This window comes from Pseudophryne corroboree, chromosome 2 (genome assembly GCF_028390025.1).
Source record: "Pseudophryne corroboree isolate aPseCor3 chromosome 2, aPseCor3.hap2, whole genome shotgun sequence".
Taxonomy (NCBI): Eukaryota; Metazoa; Chordata; class Amphibia; order Anura; family Myobatrachidae; genus Pseudophryne; species Pseudophryne corroboree.
The window spans coordinates 145,169,762-145,197,034 of record NC_086445.1 but is presented as its reverse complement, the minus strand read 5'-3'; the positions used below and the strand labels follow the sequence as shown (position 1 = coordinate 145,197,034).

The 27,273-nt window shown below is 46.4% G+C and overlaps 1 protein-coding gene across 1 annotated transcript in view; it reads right to left on the bottom strand.

Moving 5' to 3' along the window:
- Positions 1 to 27,273, bottom strand: part of PDS5B (PDS5 cohesin associated factor B) — a 340,516-nt gene that overhangs the window by 116,035 nt on the left and 197,208 nt on the right. Inside the window, exons 18-20 of the mRNA XM_063951787.1 lie at positions 13,662 to 13,767; positions 9,616 to 9,776; positions 7,447 to 7,570 (exon numbers count right to left, since the gene is read on the bottom strand). Coding sequence (XP_063807857.1) covers positions 7,447 to 7,570; positions 9,616 to 9,776; positions 13,662 to 13,767 — 391 coding nt within the window. The remainder of the gene's footprint in view (positions 1 to 7,446; positions 7,571 to 9,615; positions 9,777 to 13,661; positions 13,768 to 27,273) is intronic.

Sequence of the window (27,273 nt, the reverse complement as noted above, 5' to 3'; positions counted from 1 at the left end):
CATCTCCTTGGAGATTCTATTTGTAAGGTTGTGATCTTAGCCATAGCATTGCTCCCAGGTGGAGCGTCCTTGTCTTAGCAGGAGTCGCTCACCCCGTAGCTGCCAACCCGCGTGCCTTTCCTGTTACTTTTCGTACAAACAGAACAGGCCTTGGAGGCTTGGTTGGTGATTTAGACATGCTGTTTAAACCCCTTACTAGGTAATTACGCAGCGCTTTCCCCCTTTAAACTAGGAAGAGAAAGACAGCGAGAAATGACGGAAGCGACGGTTCACACAACAGGATCAGGACAAAAAATAAAGTTAGAATAAAGAATTAAATAAATTAAAACACCAGCCGTCTTGCCCCACTCGCACACCCAACTGTAATTCAGTTGTTATGTTGGGGTTGACGTTCAACCGCTTCCTCATATTTTCTTCAGGATCCTGGTCATGGAAGTCCTTTGAAAATATAAATATGAAATTGAATGATGAAAATACAGGAGATCCCTTTTAGCATCTCCCTATATAATGTTCAACAGCAGAGGGAGCCTGAATTAATGTAGGGGCCCCACCCCCTGAGCTAATTGGCTGACTTCCTTAGGGAGAGAGTAACCCCCCCTCATAACTAACTTTGCGCCAAAATTGTATTTCTAAAATGGCCGACATTCAAATTATGAGGTAACATCCCTTATGTGTACCGAGTACCTAATCGATATTAGCGGGCCGCTATTAAAATAAGATTTTACTCACCGGTAAATCTATTTCTCGTAGTCCGTAGTGGATGCTGGGAACTCCGTAAAGACCATGGGGAATAGACGGGCTCCGCAGGAGACTGGGCACTCTAAAAGAAAGATTAGGTACTATCTGGTGTGCACTGGCTCCTCCCACTATGACCCTCCTCCAGACCTCAGTTAGGATACTGTGCCCGGAAGAGCTGACACAATAAGGAAGGATTTTGAATCCCGGGTAAGACTCATACCAGCCACACCAATCACACCGTATAACTCATGATACTATACCCAGTTAACAGTATGAAATATAACTGAGCCTCTCAACAGATGGCTCAACAATAACCCTTAGTTAGGCAATAACTACATACAAGTATTGCAGACAATCCGCACTTGGGATGGGCGCCCAGCATCCACTACGGACTACGAGAAATAGATTTACCGGTGAGTAAAATCTTATTTTCTCTGACGTCCTAGTGGATGCTGGGAACTCCGTAAGGACCATGGGGATTATACCAAAGCTCCCAAACGGGCGGGAGAGTGCGGATGACTCTGCAGCACCGAATGAGAGAACTCCAGGTCCTCCTCAGCCAGGGTATCAAAATTGTAGAATTTTGCAAACATGTTTGCCCCTGACCAAGTTGCAGCTCGGCAAAGTTGTAAAGCCGAGACCCCTCGGGCAGCCGCCCAAGATGAGCCCACTTTCCTCGTGGAATGGGCTTTTACTGATTTAGGATGCGGCAATCCAGCCGCAGAATGCTCCAGCTGAATTGTGGTACAGATTCAGCGAGCAATTGTCTGCTTAGAAGCAGGAGCACCTATTTTGTTGGGTGCCTACAGGATAAAAAGCGAGTCAGTTTTCTTGACTCCAGCCGTCCTGGAAATATAAATTTTTAAGGCCCTGACTACGTCCAGTAACTTGGAATCTTCCAAGTCCCTAGTAGCCGCAAGCACTACAATAGGTTGGTTCAAGTGAAAAGCTGATACCACCTTAGGGAGAAACTGGGGACGAGTCCTCAATTCTGCCCTATCCATATGGAAAATCAGATAAGGGCTTTTACATGACAAAACCACCAATTCTGACACACGCCTGGCCGAAGCCAATGCCATGACCACTTTCCACGTGAGATATTTCAAATCCACAGTTTTAAGTGGCTCAAATCAATGTGATTTTAGGAAACTCAACACCACGTTGAGATCCCAAGGTGCCACAGGAGGCACAAAAGGGGGCTGAATATGTAGCACTCCCTTTACAAATGTCTGAACTCCAGGCAGTGAAGCCAGTTCCTTCTGGAAGAAAATCGACAGAGGCGAAATCTGGACCTTAATGGAGCCCAAGTTTAGGCCCACTCCTGACTGTAGAAAGTGCAGAAAACGACCAAGCTGAAATTCCTCTGTTGGGGCCTTCCTGGCCTCACACCACGCAACATATTTTCGCCAAATACGGTGATAATGGTTTGCGGTTACTTCTTTCCTGGCTTTTATCAGCGTAGGAATGACTTCCTCCGGAATGCCCTTTTCCTTTAGGATCTGGAATTCAACCGCTATGCCGTCAAACACAGCTGCGGTAAGTCTTGGAACAGACAGGGCCCCTGCTGTAGCAGATCCTGTCTGAGCGGTAGAGGCCATGGGTCCTCTGATATCATTTCTTGAAGTTCTGGGTACCAAGCTCTTCTTGGCCCATCCGGAACCACGAGTATCGTTCTTACTCCTCATTTTCTTATTATTCTCAGTACCTTTGGTATGAGAGGCAGAGGAGGGAATACATAAACCGACTGGTGCACCCACGGTGTCACTAGAGCGTCCACAGCTATTGCCTGAGGGTCCCTTGACCTGGCGCAATATCTAGTTTTTTGTTTAGGGGGGACGCCATCATGTCCACCTGTGGCCTTTCCCAACGGTTTACCAACAGTTGGAAGACTTCTGGATGAAGTCCCCACTCTCCCGGGTGTAGGTCGTGTCTGCTGAGGAAGTCTGCTTCCCAGTTGACCACGCCCGGAATGAACACTGCTGACAGTGCTAAGACGTGATTTTCCGCCCATCGGAGAATCCTTGTGGCTTCTGCCATCGCCATCCTGCATCTTGTGCCGCCCTCTCGGTTTACATGGGCGACTGCCGTGATGTTGTCTGATTGGATCAGTACCAGCTGGTTTTGAAGCAGAAGCCTTGCCAGACTTAGGGCATTGTAAATGGCCCTCAGTTCCAGAATATTTATGTGTAGGGACGACTCCTGACTTGACCAAAGTCCTTGGAAATTTCTTCCCTGTGTGACTGCCCCCCAGCCTCGAAGGCTGGCATCCGTGGTTACCAGGACCCAGTCCTGTATGCCGAATCTGCGGCCCTCTTGAAGATGAGCACTCTGCAGCCACCACAGTAGAGATACCCTGGTCCTTGGAGACAGGGTTATCAGCCGATGCATCTGAAGATGCGATCCCGACCACTTGTCCAAGAGGTCCCACTGAAAGGTTCTTGCATGGAACCTGCCTAATGGAATTTTTGCTTCGTAAGAAGCTACCATTTTTCCCAGGACTCGTGTGCAGTGATGCACCGATACCTGTTTTGGTTTCAGGAGGTCTCTGACTAGAGATGACAGCTCCTTGGCTTTCTCCTGCGGGAGAAACACTTTTTTCTGTTCTGTGTCCAGAACCATCCCCAGGAATAGTAGGCGTGTGGTAGGAACCAGCTGTGACTTTGGAATGTATAGAATCCATCCGTGCTGTTGTAGCACTTCCCGAGATAGTGCTACTCAGACCAACAACTGCTCCTTGGACCTCGCCTTTATAAGGAGATCGTCCAAGTACGGGATAATTAAAACTCCCTTTTTCGAAGGAGTATCATCATTTCTGCCATTACCTTGGTAAAGGCCCTCGGTGCCGTGGACAGTCCAAACGGCAGCGTTTGGATTTGGTAATGGCAATCCTGTACCACAAATCTGAGGTACTCCTGGTGAGGATGGTAAATGGGGACATGTAGGTAAGCATTCTTGATGTCCAGGGATACCATGTAATCCCCCTCCTCCAGGCTTGCAATAACCGCCCTGAGAAATTCCATCTTGAACTTGAATTTTTTTATGTATGTGTTCAAGGATTTCAAATTTAAAATGGGTCTCACCGAACCGTCCGGTTTCGGTACCACAAACAGTGTGGAATAGTAACCCCGTCCTTGTTGAAGTAGGGGCACCTTGACTATCACCTGCTGGGAATACAGCTTGTGAATTGCCTCTAGCACAGCCTCCCTGCCTGAGGGAGTTGTCGGCAAAGCAGATTTGAGGAAACGGCGGGGGGGAGACGCCTCGAATTCCAGCTTGTACCCCTGAGATACTACTTGAAGGATCCAGGGATCCACCTGTGAGCGAGCCCACTGATCGCTGAAATTTTTGAGGCGGCCCCCCACCGTACCTGGCTACGCCTGTGGAGCCCCCGCGTCATGCGGTGGACTCAGAGGAAGCGGGGGAAGAATTTTGATTCTGGGAACTGGCTGACTGGTGCAGCTTTTTCCCTCTTCCCTCGTCTCTGTGCAGAAAGGAAGCGCCTTTGACCCGCTTGCTTTTCTGAAGCCGAAAGGACTGTACCTGATAATACAGTGCTTTCTTAGGCTGTGAGGAAACCTGAGGTAAAAAATTTTCTTCCCAGCTGTTGCTGTGGATACGAGGTCCCAGAGACCATCCCCAAACAATTCCTCACCCTTATAAGGCTCTATGTACCTTTTAAAGTCAGCATCACCTGTCCAGTGTCGGGTCTCTAATACCCTCCTGACAGAATGGACATTGCATTAATTCTGGATGCCAGCCGGCAAAATATCCCTCTGTGCATCCCTCATATATAAGACGACGTCTTATGTTCGCAAAATAGTATCCCTGTTTGACAGGGTCACAGACCACGCTGCAGCAGCACTATCTGCAGGTCTCAGTCTAGTACCTGAGTGTGTAAATACAGACTTCAGGGTAGCCTCCTGCTTTTTATCAGCAGGTACCTTCAAAGTGGCCGTATCCTAAGACGGCAGTGCCACCTTTTTTGACAAACGTGCGAGCGCCTTATCCACCCTAGGGGATATCTCCCAGCGTAACTTATCCTCTGGCGGGAAAGGGTACGCCATCAGTAACTTTTTAGAAATTACCAGTTTCTTATCGGGGGAACCCACGCTTTTTCACACTTCATTCACTCATTTGATGGGGGAACAAAACACTGCCTGCTTTTTCTCCCCAAACATAAAACCCTTTTTTAGTGGTACTTGGGTTAATGTCAGAAATGTGTAACACATTTTTTATTGCCGGGATCATGTAACGGATGTTCCTAGTGGATTGTGTATATGTCTCAACCTCGTCGACACTGGAGTCAGACTCCGTGTCGACATCTGTGTCTGCCATCTGAGGGAGCGGGCGTTTTTGAGCCCCTGATGGCCTTTGAGACGCCTGGGCAGGCGCGGGCTGAGAAGCCAGCTGTCCCACAGCTGTTACGTCATCCAGCCTTTTATGTAAGGAGTTGACACTGTCGGTTTATACCTTCCACCTATCCATCCACTCTGGTGTCGGCCCCACAGGGGGCGACATCACATTTATCGGCATCTGCTCTGCCACCACATAAGCTTCCTCATCAAACGTGACGACACAGCCGTACCGACACACCGCACACACACAGGGAATGCTCTGACTGAGGACAGGACCCCACACAGCCCTTTGGGGAGACAGAGAGAGAGAGTATGCCAGCACACACCAGAGCGCTATATAATTTAGGGATTAACACTATATTGAGTGAATTTTTCCCAATAGCTGCTTGTATATACAATATTGCGCCTAAATTTAGTGCCCCCCCCGCTCTTTTTAACCCTTTGAGCCTGCAAACTAAAGGGGAAAGCCTGGGGAGCTGTCTTCCAGCTGCACTGTGAAGAGAAAATGGCGCCAGTGTGCTGAGGGAGATAGCTCCACCCCTTTTTCGCTGACTTTTCTCCCGCTTTTTTATGGATTCTGGCAGGGGTATTTATCACATATATAGCCTCTGGGGCTATATATTGTGATATATTTGCCAGCCAAGGTGTTTTTATTGCTGCTCAGGGCGCCCCCCCCCCAGCGCCCTGCACCCTCAGTGACCGGAGTGTGAAGTGTGTATGAGGAGCAATGGCGCACAGCTGCAGTGCTGTGCGCTACCTTGGTGAAGACTGATGTCTTCTGCCGCCGATTTTCCGGACCTCTTCTTGCTTCTGGCTCTGTAAGGGGGACGGCGGCGCGGCTCCGGGACCGAACACCAATGGCCGGTTCCATGCGGTCGATCCCTCTGGAGCTAATGGTGTCCAGTAGCCTAAGAAGCCCAAGCTAGCTGCAAGCAGGTAGGTTCGCTTCTTCTCCCCTTAGTCCCTCGATGCAGTGAGCCTGTTGCCAGCAGGTCTCACTGTAAAATAAAAAACCTAAAATAAACTTTCTATCTAGGAGCTCAGGAGAGCCCCTAGTGTGCATCCAGCTCGGCCGGGCACAGAAATCTAACTGAGGTCTGGAGGAGGGTCATAGTGGGAGGAGCCAGTGCACACCAGATAGTACCTAATCTTTCTTTTAGAGTGCCCAGTCTCCTGCGGAGCCCGTCTATTCCCCATGGTCCTTACGGAGTTCCCAGCATCCACTAGGACGTCAGAGAAATAAACCCTTTATTGCTGCTCTGCTGCCAGCCTTCTCCATTTTAGCAAACTCTGATCCGGCTGTCTGTGGGGCGCTGCGTGCAGTGGATCCGCCCACCCCGCAGCGCGTGTAACCGAGAAGCGCCCGACACACTCTGCCCCCGTCTACGCGTAGAGGTGCTTTTCCCCGCCGTCCTCCGGAGCACAGCTCTATCTGTAAATGAGCTGTGCGCTCCGGCAGGCCCGCCCTCTGTTCTGAAATGGCTCCGGGCAGCGCGTCTGCTAGTTAAACAGGAGCTATGTGCGGCGCTTCTGATCTCTCCACAGTTTAACAGGGGAGGCCAGTGTTCACTGTCAGGGCACTTTTACTATCACTTAAGGAGGGTTTTTAGGCTGAGGGATCTGAAGGCTAAGGGATCTCATATACGACCAGTACTTACTGATGCTGATCTCCTGTAGAGAGATGCAAGGGATCTGGTCTCTCAAAATTATCCTAGCTTTGTCCCCCATTTCATTAGTGGACGCAGCACTATTCTTAAACCTGAACTTTGTCCCCCTTTTATTAGGGGGACGCAGCTTTTTCCTCTGGTAAAGCCTGCACCCCCTTTCATTTAGGTGGGATCGGGCATTTACCATCTTTTCCTTTAAAAACCTGCACCCTCCCTTTAGTTAGGAGGGATTGGGCCAGTCATCAATGACTAAATAAATAAATAAATAAATAAATCTTCAAGGAGCAGGAGCTCCCTTCTGTGCTTGTACCTCCTTGGCACAATTTTCCAAACTGAGGGAGGAGGGATGTGAAGGGGGAGGAGCCGGCTGTGCAGACAATGCTAATTTTAGAATGTGCCACACCTCCGGTTGCAAGCTTCACACCCCTAATGTCTAAGGATGCTCCAGTGTGCCCTAGTGGATGAAAGAGAAAAAATAATGTCCTGTGTATTTTACAGAGAGCAGCACAGGGAGAATGAGAATACGCAAATACATATTCCATCACAGAGGTGGAAATGAGCAGTCAGACAGAGCTGTCTCCCTGGGGAAGTTACACAAACACAGTAAGCAGGTGAATTAAAGACTGAAAAATCCACAATCAGACTAAACACAAAACAAAGACTTTCATCTTGGGCAACACTCTTACCTCAAATATTTGGGCAAATTGTGTCTCTTTGCTAGAAAATATTGCGTGTATACAGTGGATAGCATACTTTGCTTGACGGAGGGGACCTTTTTTAGCCTTCTGCTGTAGAACTGGAAGCAAGGCTCTTAAATAAAACACAAGCAATCAAAATCATTCAAATCAAATGCAAAAAAACTATATGCTCCTACCGAAAAACAAAATAAATTTTATATAACTATACACTACCAGTTACTGTAAATCTCAGATTACCTTTATTCTCAGTTTTTATTGCATTTTAAACAGTCTAAAGTCACAATGTATTCTGAAATTAGAACATAAAAGCAAACAAACTATCTGAGAAATAAATATATATATATATATATAAATATATATATATATATATATATATATATATATATATATATATATATATATATATATGAGAATGCCAAGGGCGTGCAAGGCTGTCATCACAGCAAAAGGGGGCTACTTTGAGGAATCTAAAATATAACATATTTCAATTTAACACTTTTTTTTTGTTTACAACATAACTCCGTATGTGTTCTTTCACAGTTTTGATGTCTTCAGTATTAATCTACAATGTAGAAAATAATTAAAACAAAAAACATTGAATGGAAAGGTGTGTACAAACTTTTGACTGGTACCGTGTGTGTGTGTGTGTGTGTGTGTGTGTGTGTGTGTGTGTGTGTGTGTGTGTGTGTATATGTGTATGTACATGCATCTAAATGTGCAAAGACTGAGACACCCACAGCATTTTTAGCCGCAGATGGGTGCAGAGTCTCCATCAGGGTATGTTAGTAATGTGAGCAATTAAGCACCAGAGTTTGCAGTCCATTCAGCAACAATCCCATTAGATGGACAATTTTCGTGCGTCTGAATAGCCACCTCCCAGTCACAGCCCAATAGTGCCAAGCACCTTTATAATAAAATTTTGATAATACGCGACCCAATCGCAACTGCACCTATGTGTGCACACACTGTGGGATGAGTGAACTGTGCGACTAACACATGCGCAGTTAAACAAAATAGGCCATTTGCATGAATCACAAATCAGGTCTTGTTGAAGTTTCCGCCAAGAGTTACACGTGTAGGTTTGCTTTGCTATCAACCTTCTGTAAAGTTCATCCCATGGTGCTGCAAAAAGCCATGGTAATGGTTTTGGTTCAGGGAGTCTGTACAAGTCCCTGACTTGGGATCCTCCAAAAAAGCCCCAGATAACAAATTCCGTTTGTGTCAAAGGAGTTCATTTACTTTGACATGCAGTTGCTTCCTCGCTTTTGTAAGCCTAAAACTTATAAGGGCTTTAAATAGCAAAATATGGGGTGTTTACATTTTGGGTAATGAAACAAAGACTTAACATTTTTATTGATCGGTCCCATAAGACATTCGTCCATTCTTCAGTAGTCCACTGGTGCAGCCTCATAGCCCAAGAAATCCTCTCTCATACTGTTAAACAGCGGTAAGTTCTTAACCCATTGCTTGTTTAGCAAAAGTGAACCTTTTTTTTATTTAAACCCTAACATTTTACTGCCTTAATTTTCAGGTTATTCACTGGATTTACAATGCTTAACTTTCAATATTACTGGTTATGTGTGGGTGGGGGACCAGGCACGGTTTTTGATTTTTCTGATTTTTAAGTTTCTTAGCAGAAAGGTTCATTGTGGTAGAATAATGTTACTGATTTCAAAAGTAGAAGGGGGAGGCGGGTAGTAGTAGCACAACACATTATGTAATTTTCTACATGTGACTAGTAAAATGATGATTGAAGTGATAATTAGGCTCTTTCATGATGTGCAGATCCAAACTTTGGATGAAAAAAAAAAAATGTAGAACATTGAAACAAATCTGTTTGGGCAAGTCAGACGGATACAATAAAACAGAGAAGAAAAAAAATTACAGAATCTGTAAAACAATAAACTAATTGCTGAAGTATGGGGGCATTAGCACTGTATGGGGGCATCAGCATAATTGGGGCATTAGCATAATTAGCAACATTCATTATTCTATATTTGTAAATTATAATTTTTTCGGACACATGCAATAAGCAATACATTGTGTTCATAGAATGGAATGTCATTACAACTGAGACAAATTACTAAGTATGTATTGTATGTACACAAGCAGTAGTGTATTGCAACAAAGAAATAAACAGAAAACTGATACACTCACGATCTAATGTGTGGAAAATCATCTTCAATTCTATTTCCAGTATTTTTGAAAATTTGCAGAGCAGCCTCAGCCACTTTTTCATCATCCATCTTTAGACACGCCAAGAGTGATTCGAAGGTTTCAGCTGAGTGAAATGAGATGGGATGTGTGAAAGACAGCACCTAAGAAAATAAAATCAGTCCGTGAGACCAGCGGGAATATATATGGAAATGTAATTAAGACTTAACTGCCCCCATTTTACACCCCATACTTATCTCATAAAAAATTGCAGTCACATTATGCAGTACACGCACAGATCCTGCCAGTTGGCGCAACTGCATTATTTAAGCATAACTTGATGAACAATATTAGAATAAATGTTCCAATTTTTGGTCTGATCATAATGGATAAAAACCCTCCACTCATCATGCGGTTAATGTGTAATTCATGTTGTCGGTATATCACTAGCCTGTAATATAAACTTCCACAGCTGAGCAGCACTTACACAGATCTGATTTGATAAAACTGGAACTAAAGTTTAAAATGATCAATCAGATGTTGGTGCCAGGAATATTGCACAACTGCAAGAACAGAGTCCCTGTGCTCTGGTCACTAAGTCCTCTAAAGGGTTCACTACGGCTGGCCGGCGGTCGGGCTCCCGGCGGCCAGCATCCTGGCGCCGGGAGCCCGACCGCCGGCTTACCGACAGCTTGGCGAGCGCAAATGAGCCCCTTGCGGGCTCGCTGCGCTCGCCACGCTACGGGCGCGCTACGCGCGCCACACTATTTTATTCTCCCTCTATGGGGGTCGTGGACCCCCACGAGGGAAAATAATTGTCGGTATTCCGGCTGTCGGGCTCCCGGCGCCGGTATACTGAGCGCCGGGAGCCCGACCGCCGGCAAACAGAAGACCACCCCCTCTAAATGCTCTTCTAAAACCTTGAATGAACAATCATTCAATGACTCTCCTGAAACAAAATAGTGGATGACAGCAGAGTTGTGCTTCGTTATCAAGACCACAGCTAAGGGGTATATTCAATAAGAGTCGGAAACTGCCGTCTTGTCGGATTGTGGTAAGAAGGGGTTCAGACCTATTCAATAGGGGTCCTTTTTTTCCCAACAAGTCAGGAATTACAGACTTCTCGGAAAGCTGTCGGAATACATGCGGATCGGTGGCTTGTATTGTCGGAAGCGTGGCAGATTTTAGACCTGTTTACGACAAGGTCAATCCAACTTTTAAAAAAGTCGGATTGGCAGTGTCGGAATGGGCCAAACCTGTCAGGTAGCAGGTATTTAAATGTCAGTAGAGGGGAGGGGTAGTCTGTCCGGGTAAGGGCAGCACAAACAGCAGGCAAGTTAGGCTCCCAGCCGCAGCAGAGCACTGCTCATTGACACGGCCAGCAGGGAGGGAGAGCAGTAACTAACCAAGAGTATCAGTCCCGGAGCTTCACTCACACAGCAGCCGACGCGGTACGGCAGAAGCAGCCACTCCGTACTTGCTTTCGCTGATTAAGGGCAGCCCAGCCAGCTCGGATCCCCGGAACTTGATAACACAACGGATGGCCAGCGGGTCCACGCACCTTCCAGACGGGCGCCTCCCAGAGCTCCAACTACTCGGTGGTATGTCCGGACATGAGGGGGGCGGACGTGCCAGCAGGCCTCAACATGCAGCAACAGTACAGACGGGACACCGGGAATGGCCAAATCCGACATTCGGATTTTGCCGCTTATTGAATAGGGCTCGTCGGATCTATTCCGACAAATGCATGTCGGAATGGGTCAGACTCTTATTGAATATACCCCTAAGCCTGACTTTAATGCAAGGAAGGAAATCTGATTTGATAAGAAGGTAACTGATAAAACAAAAAAATAAAACTAGTTGTAAATGCTTTTTAAAGCTGCTACAAATGAATAGCAAAAAAAAACCCCAACAATTATTTTAGGCATAAAGCATCCCTCTGGACTAGGCAGAATTAGGAAAATAAAATTTTTGGGAGGTTTGTACTCCATCAAATACATCCCTTCTCACCGTCAAAGTAAACAAAATCTATTTTATCATCATTGACAGTGTGATATGGCATTCTTCAGCTAGATTTTCTTTGCAGTGTGGATGAGTACTTACAATATGAACTACTTGAATATAACTAATTGCCATTAATCTGTCCCATCTCAGTTATTACATTTCCAACTAATCCATTGGAGAAAACCCCTTTCTTTATGTGGCCTGTGCTGGGAGGACATTGTCTTCCTCTCTACCTCTTAATCTCTCTTGCTTTCCTGGTCTACAAATAACTAGCATCCTACAGGCAAGGCTAGGCAATATAGAGGGTAAGGACTTGAGGTTTTTTTTTAAATGATTATTATTTCTCCTTTATCCATCTAGGGGATACTCTTAACCATGGGGATTAGTGAGAGTTGATAAGCTAGCATTTAACAGGTTAACCTTTTTGTAGTACATAAGCTCCTCCATGCCAACCCCTTCCTCATTTTGAACTTAAAAAAATCCCAAAGGATAGGTTGAAGAAAAATAAGGACAGAATCCCATCCTTCTGACATTCACAACAAAATAAGGGAGGGCTCATAGTGACCCCCAGATGGACTTGGAGAAAGAGTCAATCGTAAGCATCAACAATCTTTTTCTCCTTTATCCATCTGGGGGACACTATTGACCATAGTCACCATATGGATCACAATTGTTGTTCCTAGGGGAGGGTATACTCCGCGTATTCTGTGTCCAGACCAGATTGGTTTTTTTATTTATTAAATTATAACTCCAATCCTACAGATGTGTCCGCCTACATTTAGCTTCAATACGACATGCAGTGCGAGATGCCCTGTGTAAGTGAGCTGACAGGTCCCGTACAACTCCACCAACGTTGGGCATCTTCTGTTCCCTGAAAAAGTGTCTTAAGCTGCCCATACACCTTTCCGGTAATATACCAATCAGGTTCCATTTCCAAGCTTTCCAAGCCATCTGTGGACCAGGATACCAACTACTATTGCGTGGTGTCTAGCGGCATTCAGACACCATTGCTACGGATCCCAACATAGGAACACAAGGCTGGTAATAATGGACACTTCTTTATACCAAAGTCCTCATACGTGAATCTGGCAAATATATCAGTAACTCGGTCATAAGGTGTTGCAAAGTAGTGGCAGAAATTAGCCTATTTCGTTATCCCCATGGTCAATGGACATTTTATTTTTATGTGTGATTTTGTCAGTTCAATTGAATTTTAAAGTTGTCTTTTAACACTTTTATATTAAATGTGTTTAGGAATTTGACACTAGCGCTGTTTTTCTGTTTTTTTACTTTATGTACGTGTAAGGAGACTGACCATCTCCTCCATACAGCAGCTAGAAAAACATCCCATTCTAGCGCCCGACTATATACCTTAGTATATTCCTTTTGCACCTAAAGATTTATTGTTTGATCTGGCTGGTTGGAACGAAAATCTGGCAATGGATGGAAACAAATGCCAATTGACCATTTGCTCCCAAACACTGATAGACAAAAATGGTCAGACAACTTTCTTACATCTATTTGATGTAACCAATTTGTCTGAACTACAGTTTTTCGGTATTTCGGAGCAAATGGTCTATTGTCATTTGCTCTCACCCATTACCAGATTTTCACTGTAACCAGCCATATCGGACAATAAATCTTTAGGTGTATGGGCAGCTTAAGTCTCAACATGGCAAGGCTGCACAAAGAGACGTGGCTGATTAATTTGATATATGACACTTGTATATTGTGTGCAAGTCTGTATACGGAGCAGAACAGAACTACATTCTACATTGTAGTACTTCGTGTACAGAATCAGAGACTCAGTCGAACACAGATATACAAGTGTCATATCAAATTATCAGCACAGTCTCCTTGTACGTCATTATCACATTGTTTTGCAACTAAAAAGCACTTTTAGGAAAAAAAGAAGCAAAATAGACGCCCAGTTCTAGAAGATTCTCACACAACCTGGCGTGCCAAAACAGGCTATTTGGCATGACTACAGCAAAGATATATGATGACATATCTATATGGCAGCCTTTCCTAATTGAAAAACTTACCTTGAGCAATTCAAGACCTGCTCGGATAGCTTGATCTGTGGGTACACCTTCATCTTCATCATCTGCTGTGCCATCTATTGATTTGTTCACCAACTTAATTAGGGAACTTAATAAATAAAAATGAAAGTTTAATATCGCACAATTAATGGTCACATGAGTATCTTTCACTCTATAATTAAAGTGTAGCAACTAAACTGCACCAAATACAATAATCACAGCCACCTTATAATTGGGAAATACATAGAAAAATAAAAAAAAAATAAAAAAAAAAACCAAACCAACCAACCAACCAACCAACCAACCAACCAGGAAGCCTCCAATGCAATCAATTTGCAGAAAGCGTTCTAACTAAAATAGCAAATGTTTCCTCATGGAACCTGAAGCAGGTTTCTCAAATCAGGCCTGTCTAATAGGGTGCATCTTGCAGTGATTTTTGAGACCTGCTTCAACACTCAACAAAATTTGTTTTTTGTGCTCTCCGTAAAATCCTTTTTTCCTGCTTTACCTCACTGATGTGTGTGTTTGTATATACAGGTTGAGTATCCCATATCCAAATATTCCGAAATACAGAATATTCCGAAATACGGACTTTTTTGAGTGAGAGTGAGATAGTGAAACCTTTGTTTTTTAAAGGCTCAATGTACACAAACTTTGTTTAATACACAAAGTTATTAAAAAATAAGAATTTACTTACCGATAATTCTATTTCTCGGAGTCCGTAGTGGATGCTGGGGTTCCTGAAAGGACCATGGGGAATAGCGGCTCCGCAGGAGACAGGGCACAAAAAGTAAAGCTTTAGGATCAGGTGGTGTGCACTGGCTCCTCCCCCTATGACCCTCCTCCAAGCCTCAGTTAGGTACTGTGCCCGGACGAGCGTACACAATAAGGAAGGATTTATGAATCCCGGGTAAGACTCATACCAGCCACACCAATCACACTGTACAACCTGTGATCTGAACCCAGTTAACAGTATGATAACAGCGGAGCCTCTGAAAAGATGGCTCACAACAATAATAACCCGATTTTTGTAACTATGTACAAGTAATGCAGATAATCCGCACTTGGGATGGGCGCCCAACATCCACTACGGACTCCGAGAAATAGAATTATCGGTAAGTAAATTCTTATTTTCTCTATCGTCCTAGTGGATGCTGGGGTTCCTGAAAGGACCATGGGGATAATACCAAAGCTCCCAAACGGGCGGGAGAGTGCGGATGACTCTGCAGCACCGAATGAGAGAACTCCAGGTCCTCCTTAGCCAGGGTATCAAATTTGTAGGATTTTACAAACGTGTTTGCCCCTGACTAAATAGCCGCTCGGCAAAGTTGTAAAGCCGAGACCCCTCGGGCAGCCGCCCAAGATGAGCCCACCTTCCTTGTGGAATGGGCATTTACATATTTTGGCTGTGGCAGGCCTGCCACCGAATGTGCAAGCTGAATTGTATTACACATCCAACTAGCAATAGTCTGCTTAGAAGCAAGAGCACCCAGTTTTTTGGGTGCATACAGGATAACAGCAAGTCAGTTTTCCTGACTCCAGCCGTCCTGGAAACATATTTTCAGGGCCCTGACAACATCTAGCAACTTGGAGTCCTCCAAGTCCCTAGTAGGTGCAAGGCACCACAATAAGCTGGTTCAGGTGAAACACTGACACCACCTTAGGGAGAGAACTGGGGACGAGTCCGCAGCTCTGCCCTGTCCGAATGGACAAACAGATATGGCTTTTTTGAGAAAAAACCACCAATTTGACACTCGCCTGGTCCAGGCCAGGGCCAAGAGCATGGTCACTTTTCATGTGAGATGCTTCAAATCCACAGATTTGACTGGTTTTAAACCAATGTGTTTTGAGGAATCCCAGAACTACGTTGAGATCCCACAGTGCCACTGGAGGCACAAAAGGGGGTTGTATATGCAATACTCCCTTGACAAACTTCTGGACTTCAGGAACTGAAGCCAATTCTTTCTGGAAGAAAAATCGACAGGGCCGAAATTTGAACCTTAATGGACCCCAATTTGAGGCCCATAGACACTCCTGTTTGCAAGAAATGCAGGAATCGACCGAGTTGAAATTTCTTCGTGGGGCCTTCCTGGCCTCACACCACGCAACATATTTTCGCCACATGTGGTGATAATGTTGTGCGGTCACCTCCTTTCTGGCTTTGAGCAGGGTAGGAATGACCTCTTCCTGAATGCCTTTTCCCTTAGGATCCGGCGTTCCACCGCCATGCCGTCAAACGCAGCTGCGGTAAGTCTTGGAACAGACATGGTACTTGCTGAAACAAGTCCCTTCTTAGCGGCAGAGACCATAAGTCCTCTGTGAGCATCTCTTGAAGTTCCGGGTACCAAGTCCTTCTTGGCCAATCCGGAGCCATGAGTATAGTTCTTACTCCTCTACGTCTTATAATTCTCAGTACCTTAGGTATGAAAAGCAGAGGATGGAACACATACACCGACTGGTACACCCACGGTGTTACCAGAACGTCCACAGCTATTGCCTGAGGGTCTCTTAACCTGGCGCAATACCTGTCCCGTTTTTTGTTCAGACGGGACGCCATCATGTCCACCTTTGGTAATTCCCAACGGTTTACAATTATGTGGAAAACTTCCCCATGAAGTTCCCACTCTGCCGGGTGGAGGTCGTGCCTACTGAGGAAGTCTGCTTCCCAGTTTCCATTCCCGGAATGAAACACTGCTGACAGTGCTATCACATGATTTTCCGCCCAGCGAAAAGTCCTTGCAGTTTTTGCCACTGCCCTTCTGCTTCTTGTGCCGCCCTGTCTATTTACGTTGGCGACTGCCGTGATGTTTTATCCCACTGGATCAATACCGGCTGACCTTGAAGCAGAGGTCTTGCTAAGCTTAGAGCATTATAAATTTACCCTTAGCTATATTTATGTGGAGAAAAATCTCCAGACTTGATCACACTCCCTGGAAATTTTTTCCTTGTGTGACTGCTCCCCAGCCTCTCGGGCTGGCCTCCGTGGTCACCAACATCCAAAACTGAATGCCGAATCTGCGGCCCTCTAGAAGATGAGCACTCTGTAACCACCACAGGAGAGACACCCTTGTCCTTGGATATAGGGTTATCCGCTGATGCATCTGAAGATGCGATCCGGACCATTTGTCCAGCAGATCCCACTGAAAAGTTCTTGCATGAAATCTGCCGACTGGAATTGCTTCGAAGGAAGTCACCATTTTTTTTACCATGGCCCTTGTGCAATGATGCACTGATTTTAGGAGGTTCCTGACTAGCTCGGATAACTCCCTGGCTTTCTCTTCCGGGAGAAACACCTTTTTCTGGACTGTGTCCAGAATCATCCCTAAGCACAGGAGACTTGTTGTCGGGATCAGCTGCGATTTTGGAATATTTAGAATCCACCCCTGCTGTTGTAACAGTATCCGAGATAGTGCTACTCCGACCTCCAACTGTTTCCTGGACTTTGCCCTTATCAGGAGATCGTCCAAGTAAGGGATAATTAAGACGCCTTTTCTTCGAAGAAGAACCATCATTTCGGCCATTACCTTGGTAAAGACCCGGGGTGCCGTAGACAATCCAAACGGCAGCGTCAGAAACTGATAGTGACAGTTCTGTACCACGAACCTGAGGTACCCTTAGTGATAAGGGCAAATTTGGGACATGGAGGTAAGCATCCCTGATGTCTCGGGACACCAGATAGTCCCCTTCTTCCCGGTTCGTTATCACTGCTCTGAGTGACTCCATCTTGATTTGAACCTTTGTAAGTGTTCAAAATTTTTTTTTTTTAGATTTAGAATAGGTCTCACCTAGCCTTCTGGCTTCAGTACCACAATATAGTGTGGAATAATACCCCTTTTCTTGTTGTAGGAGGGGTAATTTAATTATCACCTGCTGGGAATACAGCTCGTGAATTTTTTCCCATACTGCCTCCTTGTCGGAGGGAGACCTTGGTAAAGCAGACTTCAGGAGCCTGCGCAGGGGAAACGTCTCGACATTCCAACTGTACCCCTGGGATACTACTTGTAGGATCCAGGGGTCCTGTACGGTCTCAGCGTCATGCTGAGAGCTTGTCAGAAGCGGTGGAACGCTTCTGTTCCTGGGAATGGGCTGCCTGCTGCAGTCTTCTTCCCTTTCCTCTATCCCTGGGCAGATATGACTCTTATAGGGACGAAAGGACTGAAGCTGAAAAGACGGTGTCTTTTTCTGCAGAGATGTGACTTAGGGTAAAAACGGTGGATTTTCCAGCAGTTGCCCTGGCCACCAGGTCCGATGGACCGACCCCAAATAACTCCTCTTCCTTTATACGGCAATACACCTTTGTGCCGTTTGGAATCTGCATCACCTGACCACTGTCGTGTCCATAAACATCTTCTGGCAGATATGGACATCGCACTTACTCTTGATGCCAGAGTGCAAATATCCCTCTGTGCATCTCGCATATATAGAAATACATCCTTTAAATGCTCTATAGTCAATAAAATACTGTCCCTGTCAAGGGTATCAATATTTTTAGTCAGGGAATCCGACCAAGCCACCCCAGCTCTGCACATCCAGGCTGAGGCGATCGCTGGTCGCAGTATAACACCAGTATGTGTGTATATACTTTTTATGATATTTTTCCAGCCTCCTGTCAGCTGGCTCCTTGAGGACGGCCCTATCTATAGACGGTACCGCCACTTGTTCTGATAAGCGTGTGAGCGCCTTATCCACCCTAAGGGGTGTTTCCCAACGCGCCCTAACTTCTGGCGGGAAAGGGTATACCGCCCATATTTTCTATCGGGGGGAACCCACGCATCATCACACACTTCATTTAATTTATCTGATTCAGGAAAAACTACGGTAGTTTTTTCACATCCCACATAATACCCTCTTTTGTGGTACTTGTAGTATCAGAAATATGTAACACCTCCTTCATTGCCCTTAACGTGTGGCCCTAATAAGGAATACGTTTGTTTATTCACCGTCGACACTGGATTCAGTGTCCCTGTCTGTGTCTGTGTCGACCGACTAAAGTAAACGGGCGTTTTAAAACCCCTGACGGTGTTTTTGAGACGTCTGGACCGGTACTAATTGTTTGTCGGCCGTCTCATGTCGTCAACCGACCTTGGCGCGTGTTGACATTATCACGTAATTCCCTAAATAAGCCATCCATTCCGGTGTCGACTCCCTAGAGAGTGACATCACCATTACAGGCAATTGCTCCGCCTCCTCACCAACATCGTCCTCATACATGTCGACACACACGTACCGACACACAGCACACACACAGGGAATGCTCTGATAGAGGACAGGACCTACTAGCCCTTTGGAGAGACAGAGGGAGAGTTTGCCAGCACACACCAAAAACGCTATAATTATATAGGGACAACCTTATATAAGTGTTTTCCCTTATAGCATCTTTTTTATATATTTCTAACGCCAAATTAGTGCCCCCCCTCTCTGTTTTAACCCTGTTTCTGTAGTGCAGTGCAGGGGAGAGCCTGGGAGCCTTCCCTCCAGCCTTTCTGTGAGGGAAAATGGCGCTGTGTGCTGAGGAGATAGGCCCCGCCCCTTTTTCGGTGGCCTCGTCTCCCGCTCTTAACGGATTCTGGCAGGGGTTAAATATCTCCATATAGCCCCCGGAGGCTATATGTGAGGTATTTTTAGCCAAAAAAGGTTTTCATTTGCCTCCCAGGGCGCCCCCCTCCCAGCGCCCTGCACCCTCAGTGACTGCCGTGTGAAGTGTGCCGAGAGGAAAATGGCGCACAGCTGCAGTGCTGTGCGCTACCTTAAGAAGACTGAGGAGTCTTCTGCCGCCGATTCTGGACCTCTTCTCGTTTCAGCATCTGCAAGGGGGCCGGCGGCGAGGCTCCGGTGACCATCCAGGCTGTACCTGTGATCGTCCCTCTGGAGCTAATGTCCAGTAGCCAAGAAGCCAATCCATCCTGCACGCAGGTGAGTTCACTTCTTCTCCCCTAAGTCCCTCGTTGCAGTGATCCTGTTGCCAGCAGGACTCACTGTAAAATAAAAAACCTAAGCTAAACTTTTCTAAGCAGCTCTTTAGGAGAGCCACCTAGATTGCACCCTTCTCGGCCGGGCACAAAAATCTAACTGAGGCTTGGAGGAGGGTCATAGGGGGAGGAGCCAGTGCACACCACCTGATCCTAAAGCTTTACTTTTTGTGCCCGGTCTCCTGCGGAGCCGCTATTCCCCATGGTCCTTTCAGGAACCCCAGCATCCACTAGGACGATAGAGAAATATTGTATTAAATGACCTTCAGGCTGTGTGTATAAGGTGTATATTAAACATAAATGAATTGTGTGAATGTAGACACACTTTGTGAAATACACAAAGTTATAAAAAATATTGGCTAAAATGACCTCCAGGCTGTGTGTATAAGGTGTATATGTAACATAAATGCATTCTGTGCTTAGACTTAGGTCCCATCACCATGATATCTCATTATGGTATGCAATTATTCCAAAATACGGAAAAATCCCATATCCAAAATACCTCTGGTCCCAAGCATTTTGGATAAGGGAGACTCAACCTGTATATGTTATATATAAATAATATAAAATCTATGTATATCTATACATCTAGCAATATATATCTATATTTAGAATACTGCTATTAATATTACAGAGGCGCCATAGGGCTGTAACGTCATCACAGGGCAAGAACCAGACTAAACTGGACTAATATTCACCCATTGTGCAGTCAAGTCTACTTATGAGTATAGGTAACCCCAAATTGCGGTCAACCCGCAAATAGGGACAAGGGCAAAAGGAATGTGCAGAGTAGTCCATATTTGGTTCCAATCAGCTCTGGTACACCGGCCCAGCACTACCTACAGCGGAGGGTGGAGGAGCTCCAGACTCACTTGAAATGGCCTAATGTCAGGTACCAAGAGGGGCATAACGTAGTATTGAGAATGCTCGTCTGTTAATGCAACTTGCAGCAATGAGTAATGTTAGATAGTGCAAGCAGGGATGGCAATAGATACTGCTATGTTTGTTGGGTCAGAAAGCTAGTATAGGTATGAGAGCAACACCGTAAAATGGAATCACAGGGCGAATACACAAACTACTGATGGGAATCAAACCCACCATTAACATTTACTGTGCTGTTGTGATTAAGTAATATTACAGAGTACAAAATGCCCATGACATGACAGCATTGTGGCTATTGAGCCCACAACCCCTGCTGATAGAGGGTATTTGTCCCCTTAGCCATAAGGCTCAGTGTGACTATCAATCCCAAAGGAAGAGGGAGGAGGTTAATTTATAGTAACCACCCTCTGATCTGTGCAAAGATATCCAAGATTAATGCATTACAAATATGGTAACAATGTGAATTTGAAACTGGTGCCAATTAAATTTTTTTTTTTTAAAAGTGTGGACAAATGGAAAACCAACAAAGTGGGAGCCTGCAGAAGGCTGTGCTCTCCAAACCGCCCCTCTATCTGTCAAGTCCAGTGCTGTCCCTGGAGATCCTCTGAGAAGCCAGCTCTGGTTATTCTGTGGCAGAACCCTTGGCCACTCAGCGCTACCACAGTATGTGAGTGCTCTGGTAAAGAGGGCAGAAGCTGGACCACATCACCTCACTGCTTCCAACCAAAATGGTGTCCGCCATACAAACGGGACCTGAATCAACAATGTAGACAAGGAGCAGTCTTATGCTCCGAGGTACGACACTGGTCTGGCTGGTTAGTGATCAACTTCTAAAGCAGAGAATAAAGCCTCAAGGGACACACAAGTGGTGGTAACTCTGTTTCGGAGTGGGCTACGGTGGTAAAGACAGAGACCGTCAGCATTGTTCTAACACCTGCTCCATCAGAGCCTGATCCCATAAGGGGCTTTAGGCAGCTAAAATATAAAATACGTAGCAGTAAAAAAAAAAAAAAAAAAAGTCACCAAATGTTCTTGCCTCTCCTGCAGCAGCAGGTGGGATGGGTTAGAGGGGGGTGAAATCTCAGCTCCAAAGGTTTTACCTATTTAGTGCCTACTCCTCAGTCTCCTCTTCTAATCCAGCGTAAGCAATGCAGCCCCCCCCCCCCCCCCCCCCCGACCATATGAAAGACGAATAGTGGTGTACAACTATTATTCAGCAGTTACAACATATTTTCTCTAGTATCCATAAGGAATATTGGGGAAACTTAGTACGATGGGGTATTGACGGGGTCCAAAGGAGCCGATGCACTATAAATTTCTTCACTGGGTGTACTGGTTGCTTCCCTCTATGCCCCAGGCAGTTTAGTAAAAAGAACCCTCAGGAGAAGATGCACATCTCTGTAGCTCCAGGGAGATTTCTTCAATTTCTTTTAAATGTTTGTTATTTTCGGTATGCTGCCTGGGCAACAGAATACCTGCACCGTGGAAGTGGGTCAGTCACCGACCGTGCGAGGTGCAGTGCCGCTTCCCAGCTGCAGGACCACCATCCTGAGAGGTTGTTTGTTCAGCGGGGCACTGCGCCTTGACTGTCAGAATCGCAGCATGCCGCACACCCCTAACATATGCCTGAAGGTGACGACTGTGGTGAATACAAACCGGGGTCCCTCACAATTTTACTAGTCACATGTAGAAAATTACATAATGTGTGGTGCTACTACTACCCGCCTCCCCCCTTCTACTTTTGAAGATGAACGCAGGCGCTGCATACGGGACCCTCCTGGGGGGGGACCCGCTAGAGCCCCCCGTGTAGACTGGCTTCAAATAGCACTTGTGTGATGTTTTTAAGCAAAACAGGAGACATTGCCAGTATAAAAATCACTGTAGCTCCAGCGCCACTGGAGGGGCGGAGCTACCTCAGAGCGGTACCAGAGGCATTTTGGCACCTTCCTCTGCTTAATGCAGCCACAGACAGCACACACAGCGCTTCCTGCCTCACAAGACACGCTAGAAAATTGGTACAGGGTGTAGCAAAGGAGGAAAGCTGCTATTGTACACTATCTGGGTCCTCTACAGGACAGAAATTATTAGTGTTACTGTGATATAATTAGCTGTCAGCCTCACTGGGGCTGTGCAGCGAGGGGTGTGCTGGTGTCTCTCTCTCTCTCTCTCTGTGTCTCCTCTCACATACAGTAAGGGCAGGCTTGAAAAGTATTAGTGTGTGTGTGTGTGTGTGTGTGTGTTATTGTGCTTACTGTGAAACATGGGTCAACACAAGCTGTGCAGTGTATGCCACACCAGATTCTCTCCATTATCATCTGATTCTGTTTCTTGTGAACAATGCAACCAATCTTCACAAATCAATAAATGGGCTGAGTGAGGTGGTCTTAAAACTATGATGTCCGATAGGTCATCCCAGCTCACTACTAATGTACAGAAAACTCAGCTACTACAACTACAACAGTCTGATGCAGACTTAGCTGCTAGGGCAGATGTTACACCCCCCCCCCCCCCATCCTCGTCTCATGCAGCACCACAGAAGAGTGGTTAACCTGCTCTACTCTCTGATTCAGAGGAGGAAATACAGGAGGATGGGGAGGACTTGGATCCCGTTAGTGGGTATTCAGATTCTGCTCAGGGTATTGAGCCCCTAATTTTGGCTATATGGGACGTATTAAAGCTACCTCTAGAGGACGCTGCATCACAGCAGTCGTTTTTCTTTACACAAAACAAGCCTAATGTCACTTTCCCTGAGTCTGCAGAGTTAGATGACCTATTCAAGTTAGCCTGGAAAAATCCAGACAAAAAACCCCAAGCGTCAAAAAAGTTTTTGTGCACTTTCCCATTTTCTCCTGATGGTATGACATTTTGGGAGGAACCCCCGGGGGTTGCTGTATTAGTCTCTCGACTGTCCAAAAAGGTGGTGCTGCCTGCCCCGGGCTCTTTTAACATAAAGAATCCTGGGGACAGAAAAATAGAAGCTACGCTCAAATCCATTTACATGGCAGCAGGTGTATCGCAAAGGCCAGTCAAAGCAGGTTGCTGGATGACCAATGCCATTCATTCATGGGCCACTCCGGGGCTATGCCTCTGGTCACTACGGTGACCCTCCTAAGGCACATTCATGACACTGCACGCATCATGTGTGATCTGTTCATGGAGAGGGGGAATATTAATGCAAGGACTTCTGCCATGGCAGTGTCGGCACGCAGGGCCTTGTGGTTCCGTCAGTGGATAGCGGATGCGGAATACAAGCGTAGTGGGCAATCCCTCCCCTTTTCTTGGGAATGGCTCTTTGGGGCTGAGTTGGATACGTGGATTTCCAAAGTCACTGCTTTGAAATCCACGTTTCACCCCTCTGGGGCCCCCGACGGCGAGGCTCTCCTACCTGGGGACGTCTATTCAGTCCTTTCGGTCTAACAGATTTCGATCTAGGGCCATAGGTACCTCCAATGCTGCTAGAGGCACCAGAAGACAAGAAAGCCTACAAACTCAGGTTCTCAGGAACAGTCCACCAGTTCTGCTTCCACTAAGGCCTCAGCATGACTGTGCCCACCCACCCTGAGGGGATCTCGAGGTGGGAGCTCAACAGCCTCACTTCAGCCGCGTCTGGGAGGTTTACTGCTATGATACCTGGGTCAGGGATCTCATTTCTCAGGGCTACAAGCTGGAGTTCGATGGTGTTCCTCCCCAACAATTTTTCAAATCAAGTTTACGAGCTTTGGAGGATACGCAGGTTACGTTGCGACAGGACATCCAAAAGTTAGTCCAGTCCCACGTCATTGTTCCAGTACCAATACCACAACAAGACGAAGGTCACTACTTCAACCTGTTTGTGCTACGGAAGCCGGACCGTTTGGTAAGACCCATTTTGAATCTGAAGTCCTTGAATCCTTACCTGAAGGTGTTCAAGTTCAAAATGGAATCCTTGCAAGCAGTGATTGCGGGCCTAGAAGAACAGGTATTCATTGTTTCCTTGGATATCAGGGACGCCAACCTTCATATTCCGATTTGGCCACCTCATCAGGCGTACCTGAGTGTTGCCCTGCTAGACGATCACTACCAGTTCCAGGCACTGCCATTAGGCCTGTCCACAGCTCCGAGGGTATTCACAAAGGTGATGGCAGAGATGATGTTCCAGCTCCGGGTGCAGGTGGTCAATGTTGTCCCTTACCTGAACGATCTTCTGATAAAAGCAAGATCCAGGGAGCTTTTATTGCTCCATATCGACTGCACTATCCACCTTCTGTCACACCATAGGTGTATCCTCAACTTAAAAGATCTCCCACCTGGAGCAAACTCTGTGGCTTCTCTTCCTGGGGATGTTGCTGGATACTGTGGCCCAGAAGGTGTTCCTAACCAAAGTACAAGGCGAGAGCACTTCAGGAGATGGTCCACATGGTGCTCCGACCTACTCGAGTGTCCATCCATCTTTGCATAAGAATGTTGGGAAAGATAAGAGGCGATCCAATATGGGAGGTTCCATGCCAGAACATTTTAGTTGATCTTCTGAGCAAGTGCTCTGGATCACATCTATAGATGCACTGGATGATTCAGTTGTCACCTCAAGCCAGGATTTCACTCCTGTGGTGGCTGCAGTCCTCCAACCTACTGGACAGCCGGAGTTTCGGGATTCAGGATTGGACCCTCCTCACGACGGATGTGAGTATGCAAGGATGGGGTTCTGTCACCCAAGGGGCACAATTCCAGGGCAGGTGGTCAGCCCATGAAGCCCTCCTCCTGATCAACATTCTGAAACTTCGGGCGATCTACAATGCTCTGCTTCAGGCCTCTACTCTGCTCACGGATCACGCGATCCAAGTTCAGTCGGACAACGCCACAGCAGTGGCGTACATCCATCGGCAAGGAGGGACAAAAAGCAGAGCCTGCATGCGAGACGTGTCAAAGATACTCCTCTGGGCAGAAAGAAACACTAGTGCAATGTCGGTAATCTTCATTCCGGGTGTAGACAACTGGGAAGCAGACTTCCTGAGTCGTCACGATCTCCACCCGGGGGAGTGGGGACTCCCCCATCAGGTGTTCCAGCAGATCATACATTGATGGGGCTGCCCGCAGATAGACATGATGGCTTCTCGTCTCAACAAGAAGCTTCACTGGTACTGCTCACAAACCAGGGACCCTCAGGCGAGGGCAGTGGATGCACGGACGTCGCCTTGGCCTTACTGGCTGGTCTACCTGTTTCCTCCGATTCCATTGCTCCCAAGGTTGGAGGTTGAGCGGAACATCCTAGCTCACAAGGGCCTTTCCAAAAAGGTTATTGCTACCATGGTTCCGGCCAGGAAACCTGTGACAGGTCAAAACACTATCATATCTGGAAAAGATATGTCTCTTGGTGCGAGGAATGCACGTATCCGCCTGCAGAGTTCCACTTGGGACGTTTCTTACGTTTCCTGCAGGCTGGTGTGGATAAGGGCTTACGTCTGGGTTCCATTAAAGGTCCAGATTTCAGCTCTGTGCATTTTCTTCCAGAAGAAATTGACAGTGTTGCCAGAAGTTCAGACCTTCTTGCAAGGGTTTACTCTACATACAACCTCCTGTGTGCCGCCTACGGCACCCTAGGATTTGAATGTGGTGTTGGAATTTCTACAGTCCTCCTGGTTTGAGCCTCTGATGACGGTAGAAGACAAGTACCTCACGTGGAAGACAGTGATGTTACTGGCCCTGGCTTCTGCTAGACGCGTCTCAGAACTGGGGGCCTTATCGTGTAAAAGTCCCTACTTGGTCTTTTACGAGGACAGAGTAGAGCTCAAGCCTAGGCAGCAGTTCCTGCAGAAGGTTTTCTCTGTGTTTCACCTGATTAAACCTATTGTGGTCCCGTCCAGTTCTGACACGTCTGCTCTTCCCGAGGCATTGGATGCTGTGCGGGCCTTGAAGATCTATGTCAAGCGAACGGCTCCTATCAGAAAGACAGATTCGTTGTTCGTGCTTTATGATGCGCAGAAAAAGGGTTGTCCTGCTTCAAAGCAGTCCATTGCTCGTTGGCTTAGGCTTACTATCCAACAGGCCTATGTGTCGGCAGCCTTACCTGTTGGCCCACTCTACAAGATCTGTGGGCTCTTCTGGGCGGCTGCCCGTGGAGTTTCGGCCTTGCAACTATGCCGAGCTATCTGGTCGGGGAAGAACACCTTTGTGAAGTTCTACAAGTTTGATACCCTGACCAAAGAGGATACCCAGTTTGGGCAGGCAGTGCTGCAGCGGTCTCTGCACATTCCCGCCCGTTCTGGAAGCTTTGGGACGTCCCCATAGTACCAAGTCTCCCCAATATCCCTTATGGATGCTAGAGAAAATAGGATTTTAAATTACCTACAGGTAAATCCTTTTCTCATAGTCCATAAGGGATATTGGTCACCCTCCTCAGTGCGTTGCTTTTCTGCGGGTTCCCCGTTATGTGGTTACCTGTTCAGCTGTTATTGTTACCAGCCGTTGCTGGTTGTTATACGTTCGTGGTGTGCTGGAATTAAATCTCACCACTCTTTGTTATCATGTTCCTTCTCTCATATATGTCCTTTCTCCCTTTCTCCTTCGGGCACTGTTTTACCTATAACTGTCTGTGGAAGGGGGCATAGAGGGGAGGAGCGAGCACACCCAGTGAAGAAATTTAAAATGCACCGGCTCCTTTGGACCTCGTCTATACCCCATCGTACTAAGTCTCCCCAATATCCCTTATGGACTACGAGAAAAGGATTTACCGGTAGGTAGTTAAAATCCTATTTTCTCTAGCATCCATAAGGGATATTGGGGATAAT